Genomic DNA, 26,877 nt, shown 5'->3' with positions numbered 1-26,877 from the left:
GTTTTAGGAAGTTTAAAGTTCTAGGAAGGACACACACATGATTCCGAATGTTTGAAATAGATCAGAAAGTAATATATCACTAGTAATCGATCTTAGAAACTTTATATCGGGCTTAACATTGGCCGTATTGAAGCTACATAGTAAGGTTCGAAGCGGCGAAATTGGCTAAAATTTCATCGTGCGATCATTATGCTTCTTCATCTTTTACAACGTTCGTAATTCGTAAATAATAGTGTTGGTGGAAGTTTTGTGTACGTTTAGCATATTTTATAGAGGAGAGGAACAGAACAGAGAAAGAAAAAAAGGGTAGAACGCTGTCAGATGCGAAGGACGGAAATTAAATTTGGTAAGAGAGATACAGGCGGGATTTTATTTTATATACGATTCGAGTTTTTGCTATCCTAAATCTGCAAATTTATTTTTAGATGATAAATGCAATAATACATTAAAAAATTGTATAAGTTGAAAAATTAGATATTATAAAGGGAATTTTTTTTATATGTGTGAATTTTAAACACAAAATAAAATTATAATAAATAGAGTAATTAAAGAATATTAAAAGAATTACAAGAATTTTATTATTTTCAATACATTAAAATTATTGCATGAAAAAAAGATGAGATACAACGAATATAGAATTATTATTCTGTTTCTTATCATATTTAAATTGTTATTGTTTTATTACTTTAATTTGCTTTTATATAATATTTTATAATTACAATATTTTATGAGAGTATTTCTCGTCTGAAAAGCGAGTTAGATTCTGATCGAATAGCGTAAATCGATCATTTGTGATCTGGGAAAATCGAAGCGACGCGTCCTTAGAATTTCTGTCCTCGTCCTGGCTACGTCACGCTCGAGCTAGAGACGTGTATCAATCCATCATTCGGGGAAGAGCGGTAGAAGTATCCAGCAGTATCTGGGATACGTCAAAGTGGGCCTGAAGTTTCGCTCGTGCACTTCGTCTTTTAACAGGAGAGGACCATCTTGCGCGCGACCATATGGTCGCCGGCGGCGCAGGTCATTATTTTCTAGCAGGGTCGCTCTCAAGAAGTGAGGTCCAGAGGGAAGGAAGGATAGAGGGGGGACATGGAAAGGGGAGACCCCGGGCCCACCACGAAATTGCCCGAAAATTGCTCGGCGCGCCTCGCTTGGCTTTTCGTTTTTTGAAGAATAATTTTATGATTCGGGATTTTTAATTTGAATTTCAATACCGTGCGAGGCGAGGAGAGGAACGATTTTCTTCGTATCATGTTCCTGCCAAAACACAATGCCTGTTGCCACGTTGAAAGTTTCGATTCGTTCAGATTTTAGTGTATCTATTTTGCTTATTTTCATAAAAATTGATAATCAGCTTTGTTAAAGTCTTATTAATCTTATTCGAGAAAACTTTCTTTCAATTTTTTAATAAATTGAATAATTAAATATATGAAATAAGTTTGAAGTGTCATAAACCACGATTTCTATACATTATGTAGGAATATATCGTTTATAGTCTGATATATCACATAATATAGATAAATCATAATTTTTTTTCCGGTACGGTAACCGTACACTCTACTTTGACATGTCAGTTATATGAGTTACATCGGTGTAGTGCTTCGAATTTAACGCATCGTTTTTTATTGGCGTATTAAAAACACGCACCGCTATTAAGATCATGCCGCCAGTCATGCGAGGAGAGCTTAAAATATCGTGACGAGGATCGTATATATATGCAGGATCGTGACAGCGTTTTATAAGTGCGTTGTCGTGTACACACTTTTGTCGGTTCGCTACTTAAAAGAGCGTCTCTCGAGATTATAAGCAGCCACTTCTCTCTTCGTTCTCAAGAAATCTTAGAGTCCTCGGCGTGTCTCTTTTACTCCGAGAAATGCAAAAAGTTTCTTGCACGAATCTTATCCATTCCCTTTCTCTCTCGGAAATACTGTCGGGATGTATATTTTGACTTGCGTATCTATTTGAAAATACCTGTGAAATCACAATCTAGAATGCAATACCGCGGTTTTAAGGCTATTAATAATCGACGTAACGTTGAATAAATAGCAGTTATAAATACTTATCGACACAACATCATTCAAACAGTATTGCAATAATATTCGATTGCGGCAACATGGCGCTTTTGATTGCTTCAATGTACAATAGATATATCGGACACGCTACTTTCTTGCAAATAAGATTTAAGAAGATACTTAATGCCATAATTGCAGGAAATTTAGAAGATTGAACACTTCTTTTTTTCTCTTCTCGGTTTTTTTTTTTTTTTTTAACCGTATAACTCAGCCTCTTCGTAAAATATAAGACGCTCGTTTTTTCCCTTCACGCCCTCTCGATAGAAAGAATCCCTCGGCACAGCGTCGAGACGTGTATTTTTTCTTCTCTAAAGATAAATCCGTCCCTCTGTCCGCGTGCCATATGTCGACTCGTTTCTGGAAAGTGTTTCCCGATCTCTCGCGTGTAACAGATGGCCGCGTGGGTCGATCCTTCCTCCTATATAAGGATGAAAATCCTGCGAGAGCAAGATTCTCCGACAGATTTTTCCTACATGAAATATCTATAAATTGACATAATTTCCATTCGTCAAGAATGTCGATCGTGAAAAATTTTTTTAGTTGAATCTTATTTTCTAGATGAGTAAATTTTACATTTCTTTTATTTTAAAAGACGAAATTTTTTTATAACTGTTAAATATCGTAATATCGTCAATATTATAATAAAATAATAATTATTAGAGTGTGAATGGTAATCTAAGTATGAGAAATATACATAAATATTTTATATGTATGTGTGCACGAATGTAATAATCCATTATTGCTGCTTGCCGCTCCAGGAAGCCGTGACGGAGATAAAAGGATTTATGGACGCGTCGGAATGATTACAAAATCGGCGAAGGACTTGACGTTGCGTTAGATAAACGTTTGCTTTAGATAGAAACATACATTACATTTTCTCGGTTCTTTCTTGAATGAAGTAATGAGACAGACAATTAACGAGCGAGATTTAAGTAAAGATGACCAAAGTATTTTAGGTGACATATCTTTATCTAATATCGTGATTCAAGCGTATCGCAAGGTACCTGGAAAACGGGCATTAATTTAGATAACAGATTTTGTAAAGAGAGTTTTTAGTAATTTTTTTGTTCATCTTAAGTTTAATAAATTTTTAGAGAGAAAAGATATGAATTATATTAAAAGAAACATATATATATTGTAGTTTTCTTTTTTCTTTTTTGATATATAATTTCCAAGAAATTGAAAAAAGAAAAGAATTTCTCTCTCTCTCTCTCTCTTTTTCTTTTTGAAACTATAATATATATTGATGTATTGATTTATAATTAACAAGAAATTCAAATAATTTTTTAAATATTTCAAAATTTAAACGAATATAATTTAAAAAAAAAAAATAGAGTGATGACAAGTTGGGGTTTGGGATATATACATATATATACATATACGTTTTAACAAACTTTAGAAGGGATAGAAATAATGCGACGCACCGCGAGAGAGGAATTCTTGGGAAGGGACGATCTCCTATTATAAATCATAACGATGATTATGTTAAAATTCGCTAGGGTCGGCTCATTAGTTCGCGAAATATCGTCCAGTTTGTTTTTTTTTATCTCGTCTTACTCAAGGATATCTAGTCGGGAGACGAGATGGCGGCGTAGAAAACAATTTGAACGTCCGATTTGAAACGCGTGTACTACCTTAATTAGTCTCACCGGAGTAGATTACCAATCAGCATTCGGGGAATTACGATGCGGTGATTTATCAACCTGCTTGCCATAGCATCTATCTTTTTCGGAATGATGAAGCTATACCGATAAGATTTCAATACACGAAAATGCACTTTTTCTAATTTTCCGCATACATAATTAAAATTTTTTTGAATTTATAATATTTATATATATATATATATATATATATATATATATATATATAAAACAAAATAATTTTAAAAATTATAAAGGTTATAATAATAATAATCGCGTGAATAACTTATGAAAATACGGAATTATCCGAGAAGAGATGATCCCCTTTCAATCCGATAAAATTAAAATGAGAAGTGCCCGATTTATCCACGCGGAAATAAGAAAGGGAAGAAATCTATTCAATTTTGGTAATTCTCTTCGTCTCCCTTTTTCCTGCTCCTCTTCCCCTTCCACGTCTAAGTCGATACCTCCTAAGGAAACTGTTAAATCTATTACGGCTGTAAAGCTCGATCACGATCACGTCCCGTGAAGAGGGTCGAGGATCAAGTCTCGAACGGCGAGTTGCATCTTATGTTAGTAAGGGTGAAGGGGACAACACACAGAAGAGGGAGACAGAGAAGTGTGTTTTGTGTAGTTACGGTGGGCCAGATCGCAGGTAGGCGGCGAACAGTCCTCTGAAATCGCTCGAAAAATGAGGGGGCTCACGGAGCCTGGTTCTTTTTTTCGCTTTTTCTTGCACTCGAATGCGATATAATCGTCTGTCCTTTTTCGTGGAGATTGGACGTGGAAGAATGATATTGAGGGGGATGAAAACCGCGGGGCGACTTGTCTTTGTAACCCCTTGTCAGTTTGACGATTTCGTCCTGTCGTATTTTTGGTCGTTGCTAATATTTTGCAAGCGACGTGTTAATTTTTTAAATAATACATTTAGATTTTAATACTAATTTTTCAGAAAATTAATATGTCTATTAATAATTTCTATATTAATATAAAAAATATCAATTGTATCAATCGTCGTATATGATTTTAACATAGAAAATATATTAATATTTACAATTTTGATTGTTTTAAAACTTTTGATGAAATCAAGCAAAGGATGAAATAAATAAAACCAAGGATTCAGGAAAGAATAAATAAGCCAGAGGACTTTGTGTAAGCTCTTATCTGCGGGATGTTTATCTTTTTCTGGAAGAGAAAGAAGAGGATTGTCAAGACAAAGACATCTAATATGCATATCTCATAGAAACATGTTATCGGAATATTAACGTATATCGGATGTTATCGGATTATCTTTTCAAGTATACGGAGAACATGATGACATTTTGGATAAAGTGTAAATAGGAATAGAGAATATATCTTTTATTACTCCTTTGTCTCGCGCGATTGTCAAACTTAAAAAGAAAACGCAATTGATAAATAACTTTTGTAATTTTTTTTATTTTTACACTTGATTTCTTTCTCTTTCAGCGCAGTATTTTTTTATATTTTTGAGTTTGTTTTAAGAATCAACAGTTTTTTTACGACTAATTTTAAATAGTCTTATAAATGCAAATTTTAGAAAATAAAAATTTTTATGCATATATATTATAATATTTAATATATATATATTATTACAATCTTACATGTATATACACACATAACACACACATACAAATTGCTATTTACAAAAAAAAAAACACATTTAAAGAAGAATCCTGATTGTATTTCTTTATATAGCTTTGTTTTTATTTTTATTATTAGAAATTATATATATATCGCTATTTATATTTCTTTTTCTAAAAGTAGAATTTTTTTAAGAATTATATATGGCGCGTAATGATGATTAAAAGAATGGAAAGTATGTAACATTTCTTCTAATTGATTGTAAGAATTACTATCAGCAATGAAAGAAAACACTAATTTAAAAATCGAAATTTGCAGAATTTTATATATATTGTATATAAAGAGAGAGAGAGAGAGAAAATCAGTCTAAAATCGAGTATGATCGACTTTCACGTGCCGATTTCTGCCTCGTATGTGAGCCTCTTATAGTACCGTTCTAATAATTAATAATATTTCTTATGATAATTAATAACAATTATAATTATAATGATGATATTTACATAAGAGAGCTTATGATGCAGAAGTAAAAAGAGGATTTGTAAAAATAGGGCTAAAAGAGTTGAACTATCTAGAAGAACCCAAAATGTTCTACATCTACATGATCCCGTTTTACTTACATCGACATAATTTTATTTTACTCATATCGATCGATGTATGTTGATTAAAATATTGAGAGACGAATTTTTCATCGATGAAAGTTTTTTCGCGACATGAATATAATAATATATACAGTTGACATTTTCGATGTCGCCAGCTTGAAAGTTTACGCGATTGATATCGTTGGAAGTTACGTGTTGCCATCGTTGCTATTTGTCGGATCTTGACCCGCTGTTTTCGATATCCGATCTATTGTGTCCTGTTCTTGACTTTTCTCCGGATCAACGTAATATACATGCCGAGCAGCGTAGCATAGTAACAACATTTCGAATAACATTAGTGAGTTGTACGTTACTGAAATCGAAAAAAATTATTAAATGTGGATCTGTTATCCGCCGTATTTATCAATCGTATTACGGTTAAAATCTCGCACGGTATTTAAATCAATTTATTAATTCTCTCCATATTTACAGATATGTAAAAAATAGGCTTAAAACGCTTTGAAAATATGCTCTTTAATTGGAATTGCATTTCATATAATTCTAGTGAAATTAAATATAATAATAATGCAATTTTAATTTTGCTAATAATAAATAGTAAAAAATATAAATATTAAAATATAGTAATATAAAATTAGAATAAAATAAGTTATGTAGTAGAGAATAAAGTTTTTTTTTTTTTTTTTTTTTTTTTTTTTTTTTTTTTTTTTTTTATAGGTGATTATCTCACAATGTGGTTTGGAAGCAAGGGAAATTTATTCACGGCACGTATGTGTAACGGGTGAATTTTTATGGCAGCCGCGGATGCTGCGTGACGTCTCTGTCTTCTGTGTGAAACCGAGTTTCTTTGTTACATTCGATCGTGGATCCGGAGCGCAATGAAAAGAAAGGACGTATTCTAAATTAGAAGATCTTATCGTGTTATTTGAAGAAGCTACCGTGAAATCATCACTTTTTTATCAGTCTCTAGTCGGAATACGGTATATTATAATAGCAAAATAAATGATAAATGACGACTAAACGATAAATGCACACAAGTAACATAATTTATGCGATTCCAGCAGCTTATTTTAACGTTAAATAATTAAGATCTTTGAATCGTGGAAATCTGTAGTATGCCTAATTATAATTATAAATTCTAATTTAATCGATAATATTAAAATCATCGATTTTCTCTGAGCATTTGATTTTCTTAGAGCAAAAATGAATGAAGATTACAAAAATGAAGAAAAATGGAAACTTATGGCATTACCGTTGGCGTAAATTGCCGGGGTGAGAGGTGGATTGCACGGAAAAAGACCTGTGACGGGCAGTAGCTTAATAATGCCCGCCTGTAGTTTAGAGAACAACAGCACCAATTGCGTCACCAATGTCTTGAAATGTAAATTGGCCTCTGAAACGGGAATAAGCGATATTGATCAAAAATGTATCTTTCATTAACGTCAGAGAATGAAAAATAAGATTCCGGGTTTCTCGGAAATTGTTTTTCGCTACGACATTTGTGATGACTACAGTGATAGAAACGTATTGAATCTGAATTTTGATCTTCGACAAGCAGACAAATCATGATTAAGAAATGTAAGATATTCTTTGGATTCGAATTATTATCGCGTAAAAAATAAAACTGTTAATAAAATAAAAATAAAATCAGATATATTAGAAAAAAATTAAAATTAAAGTAAATTAAAATTATACTATAAAATGAGAGTATTAATAAAATATGTACAAAAGAGAGTGAGGGAGAGCATTTTCGATTTAAACATCTTTCCGTTACAATAAATATATCGCAACAAAGAGAATATGGAAGGCGTATTATATTATGATTAATAATAAAATGTGATCTATTAATACATATAATATTAATATAAAACGTTGTATGTTTGACATTTTAAGAAATTTCTACGAAGAAAAGTAAAAGAATGAGGATAGAAAAATAAATATGCATGCAAAATACTAGAAATAAATCTTTTGTTGAAATTAAATGGCGAAAGAATTCTTGAATAAATATTCATACTCGTACCTGGAGCTACCGCATGTAGAGTCTTTGTAGCAATAGTTAAACTATATATTCCTAGGAGTATACTGATTACCATGACCGGCTGAAGATATACGCTATATTGTGTGGCAAGAATCGGCTCCTCGGCTCTCATGAAAAGGAATATGAAATAGAGAAGACCCTGAAAAGTCGAACATTTCCTTAGACATTTTTTTATTGGAGTATTTATGTTACATAAATATTTTTAATACAAATTATTATATATATTATATTTATTTTTTATTAAAATTAATCAAATAATTGAAAATATTTTTAATATATTTGCCACTAGATATATTATTCTGCAGTATTAGTTCATTTAATTCTAGTATTCTGTGTCTTGAATATTTTCAAGGGCATTTATTGTTTAAAAAAATAAATTTTAGAAATATTTATATGATTCTTCTTGAATATTAATTGTTATAAATTGTAATCAATTTGGTAAGAGTTCATTATAATAATTATTTAGCGCGAAAGAGGAGCAAAATGATCGGAGGAGTGAAGAGGAGGAAGGGAGAGGAAAATTTTTTACCTGGATGATAGGAAGCTGTAGGGCCAAGATTCTTAGCCAAGACAAATTGGCATCGGTCATCTGAAGGTTTGGAAAGGGCAGACAGGGCCAGCAGCAACAGGGCCCGACTCGTAGCATCAGCGACGGTGTCTCGCTTATCCTTCGGCGACCGACGTCCAACAGGAGAAGATAGAGCCGATAAAATGAGATTGTTAGGAACATTTGGGTTACTGCCTCCGATAGTAGCTGACCCCTGTCGAAAGCCAGACGAACGTCATTATTCTCATAAATTTCACAAAATTAATGTCAATGTGACAAAGAATTTCGGGGAGTTACAACTATCGCAGTTAATTATAAATTAGAGTTATTGTGTAAAATGCGTCTTTATTTTTTTATTTAGGAAATTTAATTTTCATTTAAATATTTTCAGATCTTTTTCTTATTTTTCCATTTTAAGATACGTTAAAGATCTTGTTAAAAAATTTTAAATTTTCTTCTAAAGAGGGGAGAACAGAAAAAACTAATTGAATACTAAAATTTAAAAATAAATTAATTTTTTAACGATTTTTTTATATACATAAAATTATAGACCTCTGCCTCGACTTTTGTCGCCTTATGGATTGTTTAAAATAAATTTAACAGTGTGCAAAACAAAAACAAAAAAAGAAATAGAAATGGCGATACGCGTGGTTTTATTTTACACTTCGCTGGTGGCAAGTTTCTCTCGGAATTTCGATATTGTCAGTGAGTTGCGATAGGCTTTTACTTTTTACCTTGGTATCGCAATCGCCATAAGGCTGCATACGCTCGCGACCGGATATACTGATAGGATCACGATGGCATTTCCTTTGTAAAATTTTGAATTCTTCTGGTAGACGATATTGTGACATGTATCGACAGCGAAGTATATTGTGAGGACTGAGAATATCGATCCGACACTCAGCAATCCGGTACCCAACGCATCCAAACCTGCAAAAAAAAAAAAAAAAAAAAAAAAAAAAATGATTGATAATTTTTTTCAATGAAATTCTGCAAATATATTTAACGATCTAAATAATTCTATTCTTCTGTAAATTTATTTTCAATGTTTAAATAATTCTAATTATTACACTCTTAATTTTTTTTTATCTTTATATAAAAAAATTTATATATGAATATTAATATGTTTAATTTACTGTTAATTTTTTTTTATTGTTAAACGATTTCAAATTTCTGTTTTAATTTCATCTTTGTTTTTACGGAGAACAAATACAAAGCTATGAATTGAATATTGACATTCAACGACAAAACATCTTATTTATGACTTCTGTATACATTGCAGTGATTTACGTGGTGATATTTTCAATACTACTATAAATCTATTATTATCATTTTTATCTTATCTACGACTAATAATAATGATGAAATGAATGTTTAAATTTGTCAACGCTACGTAACTAGTTCTATTAATAATGAGTAAGATGGTTAGTACGACTCAAAACATTGATGTTGATGCAGTTAATTCTATTACTAAAACATTTAACTCTTTGAAACTATTGCTAATTTAAGTTGTTATCAAAATTTATATTGTAATAATATATGTGTTTCATCGAAGGCGCACCTTTTTCAGCGCTTTTTTGGAAGATTACTTTATTATGTGATCTCATAGAGGAAAAATATTACTAATTGCAATTCGTATAATATCGTGATATAATCCTTTTGAAATTTTTTTTATATTATCGCATGATTCTTCTGAAAGAAATTCTTATAAGAGATATCAGTGGATATCAAGAAACAATTATTATCTAAAGACAATTAAACGCAATTGATAAGACTCTCTACAAACAGTTTGACATCATTTTCGTACAACATTTAGACGTACAAAAGAGATGAAAAAAGATAAAAATTTATAAATATTTATTACATAAATTAATAGAAACGTATCTATACGTGTATTTAGACATGTGTATGTATGTGTGAATGTTGAAATCCTGTAGTTATATGATGGATTGGATAATTGCTTATCGCAAAGCTTATCGAGAGTCCACCGTCGCGTTGTTTAGATTCCTCGTTTAATAAACTTTGCAATGTGTACAAAAATTATACAATTGTATTTGAGAATAATACAATTATTTATCAAAAGTCTGTAAAAATCATTTATTCAGTTTACAAATCGCTTATTTGCGTCTTGAGAAATGCATTAGCACCGCCGTGTGAATATACCAGTTACAACTTGGATATAAATACTTTTATAAAGTGTACGATATACAAGGTATCGTGAAAATACTAGGTACTAAGAAATCACGTATATCTTGAATCTGTTGTTTTTTTTTTCTTTCTCTCTTACAGTATATTTTCTTTATATTACACTTTATTATATTATAATTTATATATTTATTTATATTATTTATATTTTCTTATATTACGCTTATATAAATCTTATTTATTTAAAAATTATTTGTATTTTTAAATTAGATTGATTTACATTTTATAGAGTATTTTTTTATGACTAATGGAAACGCAGAAATTAAAAAAATACTTTCTATTTATCTTCTTTTAAATCAACCCTGGAGAAAGAAATATGCGGAAAAGTAATAAGTAAATTATTTGCATAAGTTATGTTTGAGGTTTTTCGAGGACTTATGCATCTATAATATATATGTATAAGACCCCTGTATCTCTGCGAACTTAGACTCAACTTTCACTGATGCGCTTACATGTCGCTCTCGATGCAAGTGTACATCACATTACATACATACACATACGTACATTATATGACATCTTGTTTCTAACAGTTGAATTTTTTAAATTTACATATATGGAAATTACTTTATCTCAAATAAGTTTCGACGTGTATTTTAGATGTGTTAATAGAAGAGACTGCTATTGAATAAATAATATTAATTTATATTTATAATATATAATGATGTTTTACATACTGTTTTTTTTTTATGATTATTCATATATATATATATATAAATATATTTCGAAAATCAAAGTAATATTTTACAGAAAGCATAATCTTTTCTAGTAATTTTTTATTTTTTTGACTGAGACCGCTCTCTTTTCAATGAGAGCTTTTTGCATTTATTTGATTTTCTTCTTTTAATAATAATAGAAACTATAAAGATTTTTTTTAATATTCGTGCAATGTTCTTTGTGACATTTTAGTCGTTTGTTGCGATACTCGTGTAAACATACATGTAATTTTATATATTAAATTTATATTAACGATAAAAAAATAAGAGTATCGCAATAATTCCTAGGACATTTAGTTTCGTATTTAATACTACATTATTACGCGATTACTCTCACGTCAAAAAACTCGCAGTACCCGTTTTAAACACGTAACTTACTTTCTACGATCATTATTCGTAACAATATTTCGAGAACGAAATAATTTAACGTTATCCCATCGCGAAATTGCAATCGATATTCTAATAAGGAAATTGATGTTAAGCGAATCAATAATCTCCCAATCAAATAATGGGTCAACATAATTATTATTCAGTAATAAAATTTATAGCTATTACAAAATCATTAAGAAAATGTTTTCAGTGATTTATTAATTTAATAATAACTATTTAAATTTATTATTCAATTTAATAATTGGGTATCTTCGCTTTTGTAATAGTTAGCTTTTATTATTGTTTTATATTTAATTATTCTCTTACCAGATTACTAAACATTACTAATAAAATTACACTTATTTAAAAAAAATTATTGAAAATTATTGATATAGATAATTATTATTACATTAAAATTATTATTTGTTTCATTAGAAATTCCAGAGTACTGTGTGCGCATTAAACTTTCGCGGGTAATTATCGCCACGAACTTCCGGCATACTCACTTTCTATAAGCTCGATAGCGGAGGGCACATAATTCGTATCGCAGCTAACATCCGCATGGACATCGACGAAGTTTTCCGTAACATCATCCATAGTCACGAATTTTTCACTAAATACAAGAAAAGGAAATTCTGGAATAATTTCTTACACTGCCGTACAAGGCTCGACTGTTTGCCACTCGCGGCTTGACAAACTCGAAAGGTGCACTCGCGAGGTAACCTCGCGATATTTCGAGCGTCAGAAAGAGATAGAGAGGTATAGAGAGAGAGAGAGAGAGAGAGAGAGAGAGAGAGAGAGAGAGAGAGAGAGAGAGAGAGGGAGAAAGAAGATGGTTGCGACTGTGAATAGTGAGAGTGAGCCCCCACTTTTAGCTTGCCACCATTGGATCACGATGTTGTAATGAATTATCACTTGCAAAAAATGCAAGAGAGAGAAGGAGGGGAGAGAGAGAGAGAGAGAGAGAGAGAGAGAGACAATAAGTAATAATAAAACGATATCTCTTTCCGCAAACTTTCTCCCTTTCTGCAGAACTTTCAATACATTGACAATTTTTTACGAGTCTGTTTTATATTAGTTTTGCGGAAGATTAAATGAAGATTTAAAAAGTTTGCACAACAGAATTAAAAAGTTTTATACAACAAAATTGATGGTTAATTAATAGTTAGATATATTAGTATATTAATTGAGTAATATATATTTAGATTATATAGATTTGTTTAAATTTTCGAAAAAAAAAAGAAATATTTGAGAAAGATAAAAGCAGAGAAGAAACTACACGAAGGTATAAAAATTGGATATATATAAAAATCGATTTTTATGCCTTTTATAATACTCAATTTGTTATAATTTTTTGCAAAGTTTATAAGCTGTTTTATAATACGTCTTTACATATTGCATCGATTGATGATGGTACAATAATATGGATCAGATCATCGTACATTAATGTATAAAGCATAAATCTATTTATTAAAAATGTTCAATTGCCACTTGACGCGTTATGCAATATTATTTCGATGAAAAATGCGTTAGAATATTTACTCTAATGGAGAATGATATGCATACGACCATGATAAGCGATTCGACTATAATAATTCATGCATGTAGGAAAAGTCAAATAATTTGTTCCGTTATCGCGCCTTGAAACGTAAATCTTCTTAATTATTGTGTCGAAATTCGATTTTCGTTATTAGAGTTTGGAAGTGTTGTCTGACTTTTTATAAAATATAAAGAAAGTATTTCTCTTAATAAATAAAATAAAAATATATATAAAAAATAATTAAATAGAAATATCAGAAAATTATTACAAAATAAGAATTTATAATATAAATTGTATTACACATTTTTATTATTGATAATTCATTCTCTTTCCTTCTCTTTCTCTCTCTCTCTCTAGTAGAAAATTTTCCAATTTTATATTATATTTATATCTTTTTTATTTGTATTGTATAATTTATATTTATATTTTATTTAATTATTCTACTGTCGTAATTATTATATTTCATAGATTTATAATTTTTTCTGTAAAAGAGTTTTTAATATATTTTCAATTTTTTAATTAAGTTATTAATTTGTATTGATAATAGGAAATTTTGTCATCATAATATAATCTGACTTACTGTTAGTAACTCTTATCTATAACTTATACTGGTTAGCGGTATTTATTGGCTTAACTCTATCCGAAAGGTGTTAGTCATTACGTATCATCAAATGATACTTGTTACCGACCGATGTTTGAACCAATTCTTCTCAATAGATCTGTAAACGTAAATATATATGCGTTGGAGAAAATAAAATTATAATTCTTACATTTTTATATTATTTTTGCTGAGAGAAATCAAATTTATCTCTTTTTTTTTTTTTTTTTTTTACATTTTCGCATTTATATATGAAGATAATATTTATATTTTTACATAAAATTAAATTTTTTTTTTTTCATATCTTCTCTTTTTTCTTATTAATAAACTTTTACCGGAATGTGAGATTAAATTTTATAACTCTTGATTGATTTAAAGTAGCTTGAAGAATATGAATAATCTTTTGAAAATTTAAACTTATGTTAAATAGGAGTGAAAGATTTCCTTTTTATCTAATTTTGAATTAATAATTCTTTATAACGGAATATAGAAAATTATTCTTTATAAATTTCCAAGGTCTAAAGTAACTTTGTTAGACGATTAAAAAGGCAATTTCATCTTTGATCATGATGAATATATTTGTAGATTGTATTTTTATAAATCTTTTTTACTAAATATAAATTTTTTATTTTCGTCTTTGTAAATATTATATCTTACTGAAATGTAAAATACAGATTTCTCGAATTTGCAGTTGCATTTTTTTCATATGTAACTCACAATGTTATCCATAAAAGTCGCTTCGTAATATTGAACGGAAACTTTCGACGTTTGACTTGAAAAAAATTTACATTACATATCTGCAATATGCGGACAGCACAAAAAAATTTCGGCACGTCGTTACAGTGGAATCGGGGGAAAAAAAAATTGCAATCTGGAGAAATGATTGATGGCAAGCTTGATGCTGCAATTTCGATTCGTGCATCCGATTCGTTAATATTTTCTTCTGGTCTTTATTGCTTCAGTCAGAATCAGCTGTGATATATTGCATGTATTCAAATACGCGTATACATATATAAATTTATATTTTAATTTAATATACGAATTAAAATGAAATAAGAAAGTAAATATTTCTTAATTTAGTAGTAAAAAAAAAAAAAAACATTAAATAGGAATGACCTCTCATTTAATTTAAAATATAATTGTTAAATAAAAATTATACAATAATTAAGTTAATTAATTAATTAATATAATTATCTTGTAGTATAATTTTTTTATATATAATTTTACTTTTATTTTTTTCTTATATATAAATCCTGAATTTAAATTCTTTAAAATTAATGTATTCACAATTTAAGTGCAAATAACTACAATTTAGTTTTGTTCTCGCTGAAAGGATACGAAATATTCATGAAATTGAAATTATTGTAATTTGTAATTATATGTAGATCGAATTTAATTAATTCACCAACCATATGCTACTCCTCTTTCAGTTTTTCGATCGTTATTCAGCTGCGGGATGGAATGTCGTTCTTGAAGACCAATATCTCGGGCGATGATTCATTTCTGGGGGGAGAAGTTTGATAAATGTTTTCCTTTAAGAAGGAAAAGAGATACGATCGCGGTTTGATCAGTTTTGTCGACACAATTTTTGGTGAGTTGACCTAACCGATTTGCTCTAATTAAACGACGCGAATGATAGAATGAAGGGAATGTTTGGGGGAAAGGGAAAGAAGCGACTACGATCGATTGAAAAATTGAAGTATCAGGTAGACTAATCTCTCGCAAATACGAAAAGATTTTTCTGTAAGAGAGAATTTTTGGGGTTTTTGTATGTGTGACCTTGAGGAGAAATATATTACGAGAAAAGAGGGAGAGAGAGAGAGAGAGAGAGAGAGTAAACGGAAGGGGTCGATTCCTTGGACAGATTAAGCGCATGCATGCGAGACTGCTTCCTTTACTAGCTCGCGAGCTTTTTAAAGGTTGAAGGGCCCGCTCGCGAGATTAATTCCGTTGATACATATTGATATTCACATATAGACAAATCCGTTGCGCTATTACAGTTTAACAATCTAATAATAATATTTATTTTTCACATTACATACATATATGTATATAGTCAAATTTATACGAGAAATAAAAAAAGAAACATTTTAGAAAGTTCTTGAACTTCATACATATAAAATTTACGTACAGAGTCTCTGCGTGTAGGTGTATATATATATATATATATGAGAAGAGGGATTTTTGAAAAATTGATCTCGATCTTATTGTCAGTACGGTCACGTCAAAACAAAAATATGCGAATTGTAGAAGCAAGATGCAAGAAAAGATCCTACTGAGTCCAACTTACATTTAATTTTTTGGGGGATTATGCATTCTCAGTCGCTTTGTCTCTTGCGGAATAAGAATACGTTTGTGAATGCTGCAATTTTATTCAAATTAAACGACTAAAAAATATTTGAATACTAACACCGTGCTACGTATTCTTTATTCAAAAATTTTTTATTAATTTTTTTAAATTATATTTTTAAATAAAAGAATTTTAATAATTTTTTTTTGTTTTTTTATAGCAAAAAAAAAATTTTTCTTCTTCTTTAAATTTTCTTTTTTTCTTTTTAAATATGCTTTTTTTAGATTTTCTGCTCGATGATTTTTATAATGCTCCTAAATCCGAAATTTGTACATTATATAATCTAATTTTGCTTATAACTATTCAATGAATTTACGTAATTTTTCAAATATTCAAAGAGATGAATGTAACGGGTGAACTTTTACAGGATTTTCATGAATTTCTTAAATAATGAAAATGTAATGAATCAGATACGTAAAACGCGTTGTTAATGATAAAATTAAAACAAGATATATAATGACGGTTTTTCGCTGTGATTAATTTGGACCGCGAATATTTCGCTAGTATTTCGCGTTCGCGACGAGATGCAACGAGATATTAAGTCGGTCGCGTACAGGCACGATCAGCCTTGACGTGTATAAAAGTGGCCTTTACACTGGCAATAAATATTGAAATCGTATCGATCTAGCTTGCGAATCAACCGCTCTTATAATGCAATACATCAACATTACTAATAAAACTTTACTTGCATTGTAACTTGAAGTTATATATTTCGATTTATATGAGTATACCTCGGTTTTTATTCTTGTTGATAAATATCAACAGCAAAATATCATTGTTTTTTATTTTTCTTTATAACTTTTATTATATTATACTTTATTATTTAAAATAATTTTAATATAAAAGAATATTTCTCTTAGAACAGGTATCGCTTCTTCAGGCTTCTACAGCTGCAATCGTCAAATTTTCCTTTGAGTAACATTTATTAATCGCTGATTTTATCATATGAAAAATTATTAATCATCCCTATTATAAATCATATAATTCAATTCTACCGTAAAACCATGCGCAATTGTCAGAAATTCTCAGGGATTTGATTGTCACGTTGGCACGTTCGACAAATTCCGCTCGTTCAAGTGATCGCGTTGCTGCGAATTTGCGTCCGACAGTTTCGGAATTTCGTTGGGACGCGAGACAATGACTCACTTTCGCGACCATGTCGGTAGCGTGTGAATTCGCAAATAAATTTTGTGGGCATCGTTATCGATTTCCGCTTGAGAATTAGGACAATCGACTGGATGCGACAGATAGAGCAGGCTTATATGTATAACATGGTCCCATCTGTGTCGCGACATAGCCGCGCGAATATTAAAGTTATAAAGCGCTTTATACGTATATATGGTGTCCCAAAGATAATTCTCGTTGTCAGTCATTTTTAACATCTATGAGATAAGATGTAAAGAAACATGTAAATATATAACTATTTATACGTCAATATTATTTATATACTTTATTATATTTATTTGCCTCTAATTTTTAATTTTTATAAATTCGTAATATTTTATGTCTAAATTATTTTATATATTTTTATATATTTATATATTATTTATGGATTTTACGATAAACGTAGAGCGTTTTTTTATGCTGAAAATTCTATTTTTGTCTGAAGATCCATTTCTATTGAATTTCCATTAAAAATTCTTTGTGACATTTTTCTACTTGGCAAATCTGAGTTAATGCGATCTATCAGCGTAAAACGGATAGTTATTAGAGAACACGAATGTCTGCACAGCCTTATTAATGACTGACGTATCATGATTTCATCGCGCTGGTAGAGCTTATAAAGAAGCGGCTGATATTCATCCTTTCTGTAATATAACACTAATTACTTCTGCGAGCTATTTGAGAGCACTCATTTATCGAAAGCTGCTAAGTTTAACTTCGTTAATAACTTCGTAATAATGTCGCGCGAAAGTGAACGAATTGCAAAGAAATGCTTTCCAATCCGCGTAACAGAAATTATATCGCAATTGTAAATATTTATTTGATCTATATTAATTATTTTTGCTATAATTTAACAAATTCTTTTTAAATATTTTTATTTAGTATTTTTTACCGTTTTGTTATTTTTTTGTCATTTGACTTAATCGATTTGACATTTAATATTTTCTTTTTCTCTCATATCTATTCTTCTTCTTCTCGCGAAACGCGAAGAATTATGGAATATCATAATATGTTTATATCTTTTGTTTACTATAAAGCGGAATTTCAACAGAAATTATGGCAGCCTCTCAATTGTTTTAATTTAGAGGCCCAGAACCTTTTTATCCTTTTCGGGATCTTTTCTTTTAAATCTGAAGCCATCTTTTGAGAGATTTTTTTCCACATAGAAAGGAGTAGGAGTATAATATATTAAAAAATATCTTTCATCTCGTTTACCCTTTTATCGTGACATTTCTTCCATTTGTTCTCTTTAAAGCTTGATACCAACTTCTATCAAGATAAAACGTGTAAATATTTGCAAATAACAATTATGATTAAATTATTAATCTTTTGCATAAATTTTTTTTATAATTACACTTTTATTTTATTTTTAAAACATGCATGTTAGTTTTGATTATTATTTTATTATTAAATAATTTTTAATTGCTTAATTTAAATTCTGTTTGATTTTAAGATCAATAATATTTAATTTTCTAATAAATAAAAAAGTTTTTAAAATTTCGTACAAGTACGTTTAAGTAGCTTACTTTTTAACACATAAATTACGTTTGTTGTTTTATAGAAGAACAAACAGAAGCAATCACGGCTTATTTCAATTTATTTCGGATGGCGCATCTTTCATTTTATATTTTATTTTGATAAAAAGACGTTTGTTATCTGTCGATCTATTGAATATTGTTTCAGTGCACGAGAGTTTTTATTGTGACTTCATGAATCTGACGAACGATCATTTATTCGCCGATAAAAATCTCGGAAGAGTGGTAAACGATTGACGCGATTAATTATTCATCGGATGACAAGTACGGATCTTCAAAGATATATTGAACAAGAAGTAATATAATAAAAAGAAAAAGACGAGATTTGTCCTTAGATATATTGATATTTAACGATATTTCAAACCTGTTGCTGTCATTACGAATAAATAAAAAATATTGAACAAAGTTCATAAATATTTTTATTTAATAATCAATCATCTAACAATTGTAATTAAGATAATCAATAATAAAAAAATTTTATTATATTAAAATTCTATTATATTAAAAAATAATATATCTTATAATATATATATATATATGTATATAATCTTGTGTCATTGGAAATTTATTTTTCTATTTTAATTTTCAGAATTCTAATTATTATGTTTTGCATCCTTATAATCTCTATTTTTATTTTTTTTTTTTAATTTGAAGCTTTTTATCTCTTCCGTCTCCTCTTAAGCATGATTACATTTGGTGCACTTTAGGCACTTAAAAAATGAAGAAGTGAAACGCTTTAGTTTTTGTGTAATAATATAGAAACATTTTTACTAAAGCGATAGATAAAGACAAGGATGTTCGATAATGTATCAAAGTACGCTGCGTATATTACTGTTGACTTTACGTGTACATTTACGGTCGCGGCAACATGCAGCACGCGAAAAGAGAAACAGCTTGGCTTTAAGACTAATATTCACAAGGATTTTATTTAAAAAATGTAAGAAAATGTAATTTCAAAAGCAAATAATGTAAAAAAGAATAATATAAAACCAAGATAAAACAGTAAAAGTAAAATAATTTTATAAGAGGTTATACATGATTAATTATATATTCGCAAAAATATATTTTATTATTTTATTATATAAGAATTTGTATTATATTATTTTAAAGATTTTGCTGAAAGATTTTGCTCTATTCTACTTTATTCGATTGTTCGGTCATTAAGACGAAGAACAATTTTTTTCCTGTGCCATCAGATATTCATCACGCGAAGACGATCATTTTTCAAATCGCTTCTTCTCGAGTGTTGCGTTGCGTGCTTTTACATCGCATTAAATGAGAAGGAAAAAAACTTGCGTAGACGCAAAAGAGAAAGAACATTGGATTTCGTTTAAACAGAATGCACGTCGTAGCATCCAGAGCTTGTGATAAATGCTTGTTCTCTTTTTCTTTCTCTCTTTCCAACAAAATCTTCTTTATTCATCACATCTAAAAGTAGATGCGGGGAAATCGTTGCGTATTTCCCGGAGAGCAATCAGTAACGCAGAATCGTACTCCGCTGTACTTCACGTGGCAGATAAAGTGGTTTTATCTCCGATTTGTAAGTTGCAATTACACGCCGTTTCTCGTGGTACGACACAATTGCGAATTATCGTAAAAATCCACAGCAATGCAAAAATTGCGCAGCGAGATTAAATCGGATTAACGGAAACGGAAAAACAAATAGGAAAAAGAAAGAAAATAATTAATGTTATAGGAAAATTTTTATCGCTACCATATATGGAAAAAGACGTTACACAAAATACAATAAAGCTCGAGTATTTCAGTTTGTGATGTTACATTCTTAATAAAAAATATGATAATTCCCAAAGGTATTACTTTGTTTTTTATTGGAGAGACTTCATATGGTTCCAGCATTTAAAATATTTATTTAAATTTAGTTTAATTTTTTAATTTTACATTAATATTAAATATTCTATTATCTAAAAATGATTTTTTTTTATATATTTTTTTTCACAATTCTTTTCTGCTTTTTTTTCCCTGGAAACATCGTTTCCACATTGTTTTCTATGCATTTTACCCTATGTTTTTCTTCACATATATTTTTTTAAATTTTGTGTAGAACATAATATAGTCTCTCTTATTTTTTATTTATAAAATTTTTCAATAAATATACATGTTGGTATCTTCACAAAAAGAAAAATGTTTATATTTTTTTGATAAATGTTCGGATTAACTTACGGATTGTTTTTATTTTTACATATATTGTGTAGAGGGTACATTCCTAAGTAATATACGCTTTGAATTTTATGGCGCTCTCTTCTGGTTCCAGAGATAGGCGATTTTGAAGTTTCACAGTTTTAATGCTTTTAATGCTTTTTCTCGGGTACTATAAAGTAATATTAGGAAAAGTGAGATTTGTATACATTGTATTTGTTGTAGAGCAGACGAAAAAGTATTCGTTTACATTTACGGGATAGGTACACAATCATGGATATTTTATCAATAATATGTTTCACCTATTTCTCGCAGTTTGTCAACAGCTTTTAAAATGCATGAATTAAAAATGAAAATAGGTTTGGATTAGGTATTAGGTTATATTTTCCGCAAGTGAAGTCCCCTCCGCGGGACGGAACGCATTGTTTTCACGCATATATTTTACGACGCGAAGTGAGGTTCATTTCACAATTGTTGTGTGGATGGGAAAGTGTTCCGCTCAATATACAATATATATACCATATATATATATAAATGAAAATGATCCATGTAAGTTAATCCGAACATTTACCTATTTTTTTTTTTTTTATAATCAGAATATTTTCTCCCCTACAAATTGGGAAATTTCATGCTGATGTTAGACAGAGATCAACTCGAGGATTTTTTTTTTCCCCTTTCTTTCTTATAAGAGAGCAAGAACAATATTTTTCTCATTTCCACGTGATCTTTGCGCAAAATACGCGCGCGTGTGTGCGATTGTGTGTATTTTGCGATGAGGGTCGGATACACAAGGTAGGGGATTAAAGAAACGTCTTTTTACAGCTGTCAACACGTCTATCGACACGAAACGACACAAGTATCGATGATGTCTCTTTTTTTGGAGCGTTTTCCCTGACTGAGAGTGAAGGAGACGGGGGATTGCCTGTCAGTTGCTTTGCGCGCAATTCGTTGTCGTTGATCGCAATTTTTGTCAGACGGGATTGTTATTCTGATCGCCTCGATGGAATTCACCATGAAATTCAATCGTCGACGCGAATGCATAATGCGCATAGCTATGAAGGAAAATGTCGTAGTGGCGAGTAATATAATAATACGAGAGAGACATTATTATTCATGCTTGCAAATGTTCTTGACCATTATGTCATTTTCTCGTCTCTCTTCCTGTCTCTCTCTCTCTCTCTCTCTCTGTTTACAATACTCTTTCTATTTTATTATCAGAATACGATAAAATAGATAAATTTACGCGGTTATTTATTTAATTTTATATAAGATTTGTAGAAACAAATTTTAATAAAATAAAATTATATAAATGAAAATGTATAAATCTTTGCGCAAATAATAAAAAAAAGAGTATGAAGAGGAAAAGATTTTTGCTAGAGAAATATAAATATCTTCTTTCTCCACTTTCTTGCATCCCTTTGTGTAGAAATTGTGCGAAGATAAAATAGCAAGTTGCGGATAGTAATAGCTGAAATTATTCCCCGGTAGATTTTATTTCGTTCTTTGTGAGCATCTCTGCGATGATAAAAATGCATTTTTCTAGATTGTTGGATTTTTATATTTGTTACTCTTGTTCGTTACATTCTTACATTTCTTTATTTATTACTTCTGTTTATACTTAATTATTAACGCGGATAAATTAATTTTATTTTAGTAAAATTTTGTAAAACCGAAGCAGAAGGTTGCCAAAGTATCGGATTATAATATTGGTTAATTAAAAAATACTGATATATTATTGTAATAAAAATATTAATAGTGATATATACTGATTTCTCTTTGTTGAGAAATTACATATTATGTAGTAAGAAATACTGAAGGCGGAGAAGAAGTGAAAAGAATTTTAACCGTCACACAGTCTGTTAGAGTTAGACTATCGATCAATCACGCTCTTTTCTGTCGTCGGTTAACCGCAAAACGAGCTCGACTACCGTGACGATGTCGCCGGTAAATTAATTCGCCGCGTAAAATGCGGGAAACTCATAAAATATTGACACGGGAAACGTTACAGGATAGATTGGGGAGCGGGGATGTGATTAAAGATTGCACTATGCTTCCTTTCGCAATATAACATCGTTTATTTTTCATTCTTCATGTGTTCTCTCTTTTTCTCTTATTGGCTACTACATTCTAATGGAACAAAATTGACTCGCTAAATCACGCTCGTTTGACGAAAGGGATATATATCTTATCTATCGCTCTTAATTCTTAATTTTTGATAGTATCTATTTTTTTCTGTAAGAAATATCCCTCCCCCCCCCCCGCTCCAAAAAAAAATCTGTATTTTATGTAGAAAAAAGTAAAAACGGACATTTTTTTATACGTAAAAATAAAAATTGTATATATTTTATGTATAGAAATTTTATTTACATAAGATAAACTTAAAATCATAAAATATAATTTGTACAAAATACTTCAGTCGAGTCAATTTTATTCCGCTACGATGCATTTATAGTTACTTTCTCTCTCTCTCTCTTTCTTCCCATTTCTCATTCTCATGTTCACGTAATTTACATAAAATTATCTACGTATCAGTTCTTTGATCGCATTTTCTCATTCACACTTAACTCTACTTGCTGCGTGTGTTTGATTTGCTGCTAGACACTTTTAAACGTCTACGCCGCTCTAAAATTGTCATTGCAATGAACCGCTAGAATCGCTCGTTTAAACGCTACGCTTTTTTTAGGCCCAGTGTACAGCGCGCGAGCTACATTAAGTTACATTCTTATTTCTTTAAAAGATGAAATTTTTTTTAGCGTCACCTATACAGATTGTCAGATTAACATTGCTCTCGCACGAACAAACGATATTGATTGATTATTTCGCTGGCCAAAAAAAAATGTATCTCTTCCGTATGTCCGCGAATAGCTGATATAGAAACACCTCTGGCAATGTCTCAACGTGAGAAATTCAAAAGTTTCCTTGTCCAATATCAATTATTATTGGTTTCTTTCGCATCGAGAAAAAAGATTTACTAAGGTCCATTTTCGCATTTTTAGTTTGATGATGAAGATTAACTAATCGCTTTATGTATTAAAAAATGTGTATATTTGTGTATATTTTTCTATAATTTTTATATATAAATATTCGAAAAAGCGATAAATTCAATAATAACTTGACAAAGATGATAATATCGTATTTATCTTTCAGATATTATATTTTTTAGTATTGTGTGTTTTATATTTTATCGTATTTAAAAAAAAAAATATTAATTTTGTTAATTTTTTAAATGTGATAATTTTAGCTCTTATCTTTTCTAACGTCAATGTATTTTCGGATTTGACGCAATTCGGATACGCGAGAATGGAGCTTTAGGTGTATTTTTTTTCTTTCGTGTTCATGACGATCCGCTAAAACTTACCTGAACGGAAGCCCGATATAAAACATGCCTCGATGATAATAACTAATCTCATAATATATACATAGAAAAATAAAGTTTGACACGTGTCGAGAAAGGAACATTTGTGGGGGGGGGGGGGGAAAAAAAGTTTACTATGTTCGCTTCAAATTCGCACTGATTTTGGATGCACATTGATTCTGTTCTTTACATAGTAGAAATTAATTGTTTGAATTAGAAAAATTGTTATTACAACAATTATGCTAATTATAAAGCGTGCGTTAGCATAATTATTTATTGTCAACTAATCAATAATGACCGATCGATTTTCTGATTATTCTTATACTTTAGGAATCTTCTAATAGTCTCTCGGTATTATTTCGCGTCTCTTTTCTTCGATGCCGATTATCGTGCGAAATGTGCTTTCTTTTAAATTTGGCAAATTTGTTTGCTAGTGACATTCGATGATTTCATTAAGCGTACGTAAAAAAGAAATATTATTTGTCAGAAATTGCGAGAAAGTCGTGCCTGCCAGCGAATTACTCTACGTTGGCATAATCTTTTGTCCTCATTCATTCTCTCACTCGCGCACTCGGTCTCTTTCTCATCAAATAATCATCCAGAAGCGGATAGAGAGACGGTCGATTAAATAAAATAAACCATTTTGATGCGGGAAAGGTATTCCGTACTGTATTAATTTTTTAAGATATTTATCGGTGTTAAAAAAAAAAAAAGAAAAAAAAAGATCTGTGAGTAAAAAAATTGCTGTTTTCAATTGGCCTTTTCTTTCTCGTATTTTGATTTTATAATCGTCTCTCGAGACATTTTCTTTACGTTTTTATTATTATAATTTTTATTATCTTTATTATTGAAAAGGAAACCATAATAGAGCACAAGATTTGATAAAATATTGCAACTTTTGATTATCCAAGTACAATTATTGCAAGCAATAGACTTTTCAATGATTTAAAAAATATGTATAAATAGAATATGTTAACAGAGAAGACGGAATACCTTTACAGGTACATATATTCTAGGATGGCACAAGTAAACACAGACGCTTTATTGGCCTGAAATATATATTTTTATTTCTTTAAATAATAAGCTCTCGAGATACTGCTATAAAATTTATAATATTTATTAATATTAATAATATTTAATAAAACCACTTTTCTCTCTCCTTTTTCTCAAATAAAAATGCGAGATCTTCTTATGATTTAAAGAAATAATGACATATATTTGAACACAATGAGAAATGTGCTCATTTAATTATGTCGCCCTAGTACGTTTTTGACTAAAGTTGCCCATTGTGTACATGTAAGCAATACATATACGAAACTCGACGCTAATATGTGTGTATAATATATCCATTTTACTTACAAAAACACAAGTAGGGCACGCGCGCGCATACATACACTCGCATTTCTAAACGCTTTTATATTATTTTATATTTACAATCTGTCTTCCATTTTTATTGCTATATTATACATTTATACAGGCATATAATATGGCGCGCACGATGAACGTCTCTTTATAAACTCTGCGTGCTGATCCATCGTGGCGTTATTGTTCCGTGATTACGATAATATTACACACACATATGCGGTCTCGTTACTAGCTGCTTTAAGTGTCTCGCGTTACGTATAATACAGCCTTACATGCGCTAATAATTACATCTAATTAGCGGGCATCTCGACGTATTATTTACATTACAGAGTAAGCATAGATTAACAAATCCCTTGTGATCTCGTGCGTACCTCGGCACGGGCTTATCCATGTTCCGCGTAACTTCTGATGTCGCTCTCTTTGCGTGAAATTATTCTGCCTATACGATAGTAAATATAAGATTTTATTATTAATAATTTACAAATACACAGAAAATTAGATAAATTTTTGTTCAAAAAATAATCTACACTCGGTTTTTTAAATAATAATTATAATATATTTAAAAATTAACATGTAATAATATATGAAAGAATATAAAGAATATAATATGTAATGTAAATAATAAATAATAAATTATATAATAAATGTTTTTAGAACAGGCACATCTATTTTAAGGATTGTAAGATTTTTTTTTTTAATCATACATTTTTTTGTCAATCACAATTATAGTTAAAAATTTGAAACTATATTAGATTTGTTTATTATTTATTATTTATTTAAATAATTAATGATGTAATGTTTGGGCACTTGATACCAAAATGTTTAAGGGAATTTATTTATTATTAAACTCATTTTATTTTTAAGAAAATTATTGAAATTTTACTCATAACAAAATATTGATTTCTTTTGCAAGAAAAAAAGATTAAACCATTGATTGTACAATATATTAGTGATGTTTTTAAATAATATTTGCCTTCTTATATAAATCAATATTTTTATCTTCAAGAAAGAGACGGAAAAAAAATAATATA

The 26,877-nt window shown here is 29.7% G+C and overlaps 1 protein-coding gene across 1 annotated transcript; it reads right to left on the bottom strand.

Annotated features, from left to right (window-relative positions):
* Window positions 1–5,354: 5,354 nt before the first annotated feature.
* Window positions 5,355–12,474, bottom strand: LOC138937582 (organic solute transporter alpha-like protein). Its single transcript, XM_070303982.1, has 6 exons — window positions 12,289–12,474; window positions 9,230–9,425; window positions 8,478–8,709; window positions 7,931–8,087; window positions 7,163–7,303; window positions 5,355–6,265 (listed from the first exon to the last, which is right to left on the bottom strand). The coding sequence occupies exons 1-6, from the start codon at window positions 12,377–12,379 to the stop codon at window positions 6,102–6,104; spliced, it is 981 nt and encodes a 326-aa protein (XP_070160083.1). The 5' UTR covers window positions 12,380–12,474; the 3' UTR covers window positions 5,355–6,101.
* Window positions 12,475–26,877: the final 14,403 nt, after the last annotated feature.

This window comes from Polyergus mexicanus, unplaced genomic scaffold, assembly GCF_030449975.1.
Source record: "Polyergus mexicanus isolate NDT 795.1 unplaced genomic scaffold, iyPolMexi1.0 SCAF_11, whole genome shotgun sequence".
Taxonomy (NCBI): Eukaryota; Metazoa; Arthropoda; class Insecta; order Hymenoptera; family Formicidae; genus Polyergus; species Polyergus mexicanus.
This window is presented reverse-complemented; position numbering and strand designations above follow the sequence as displayed.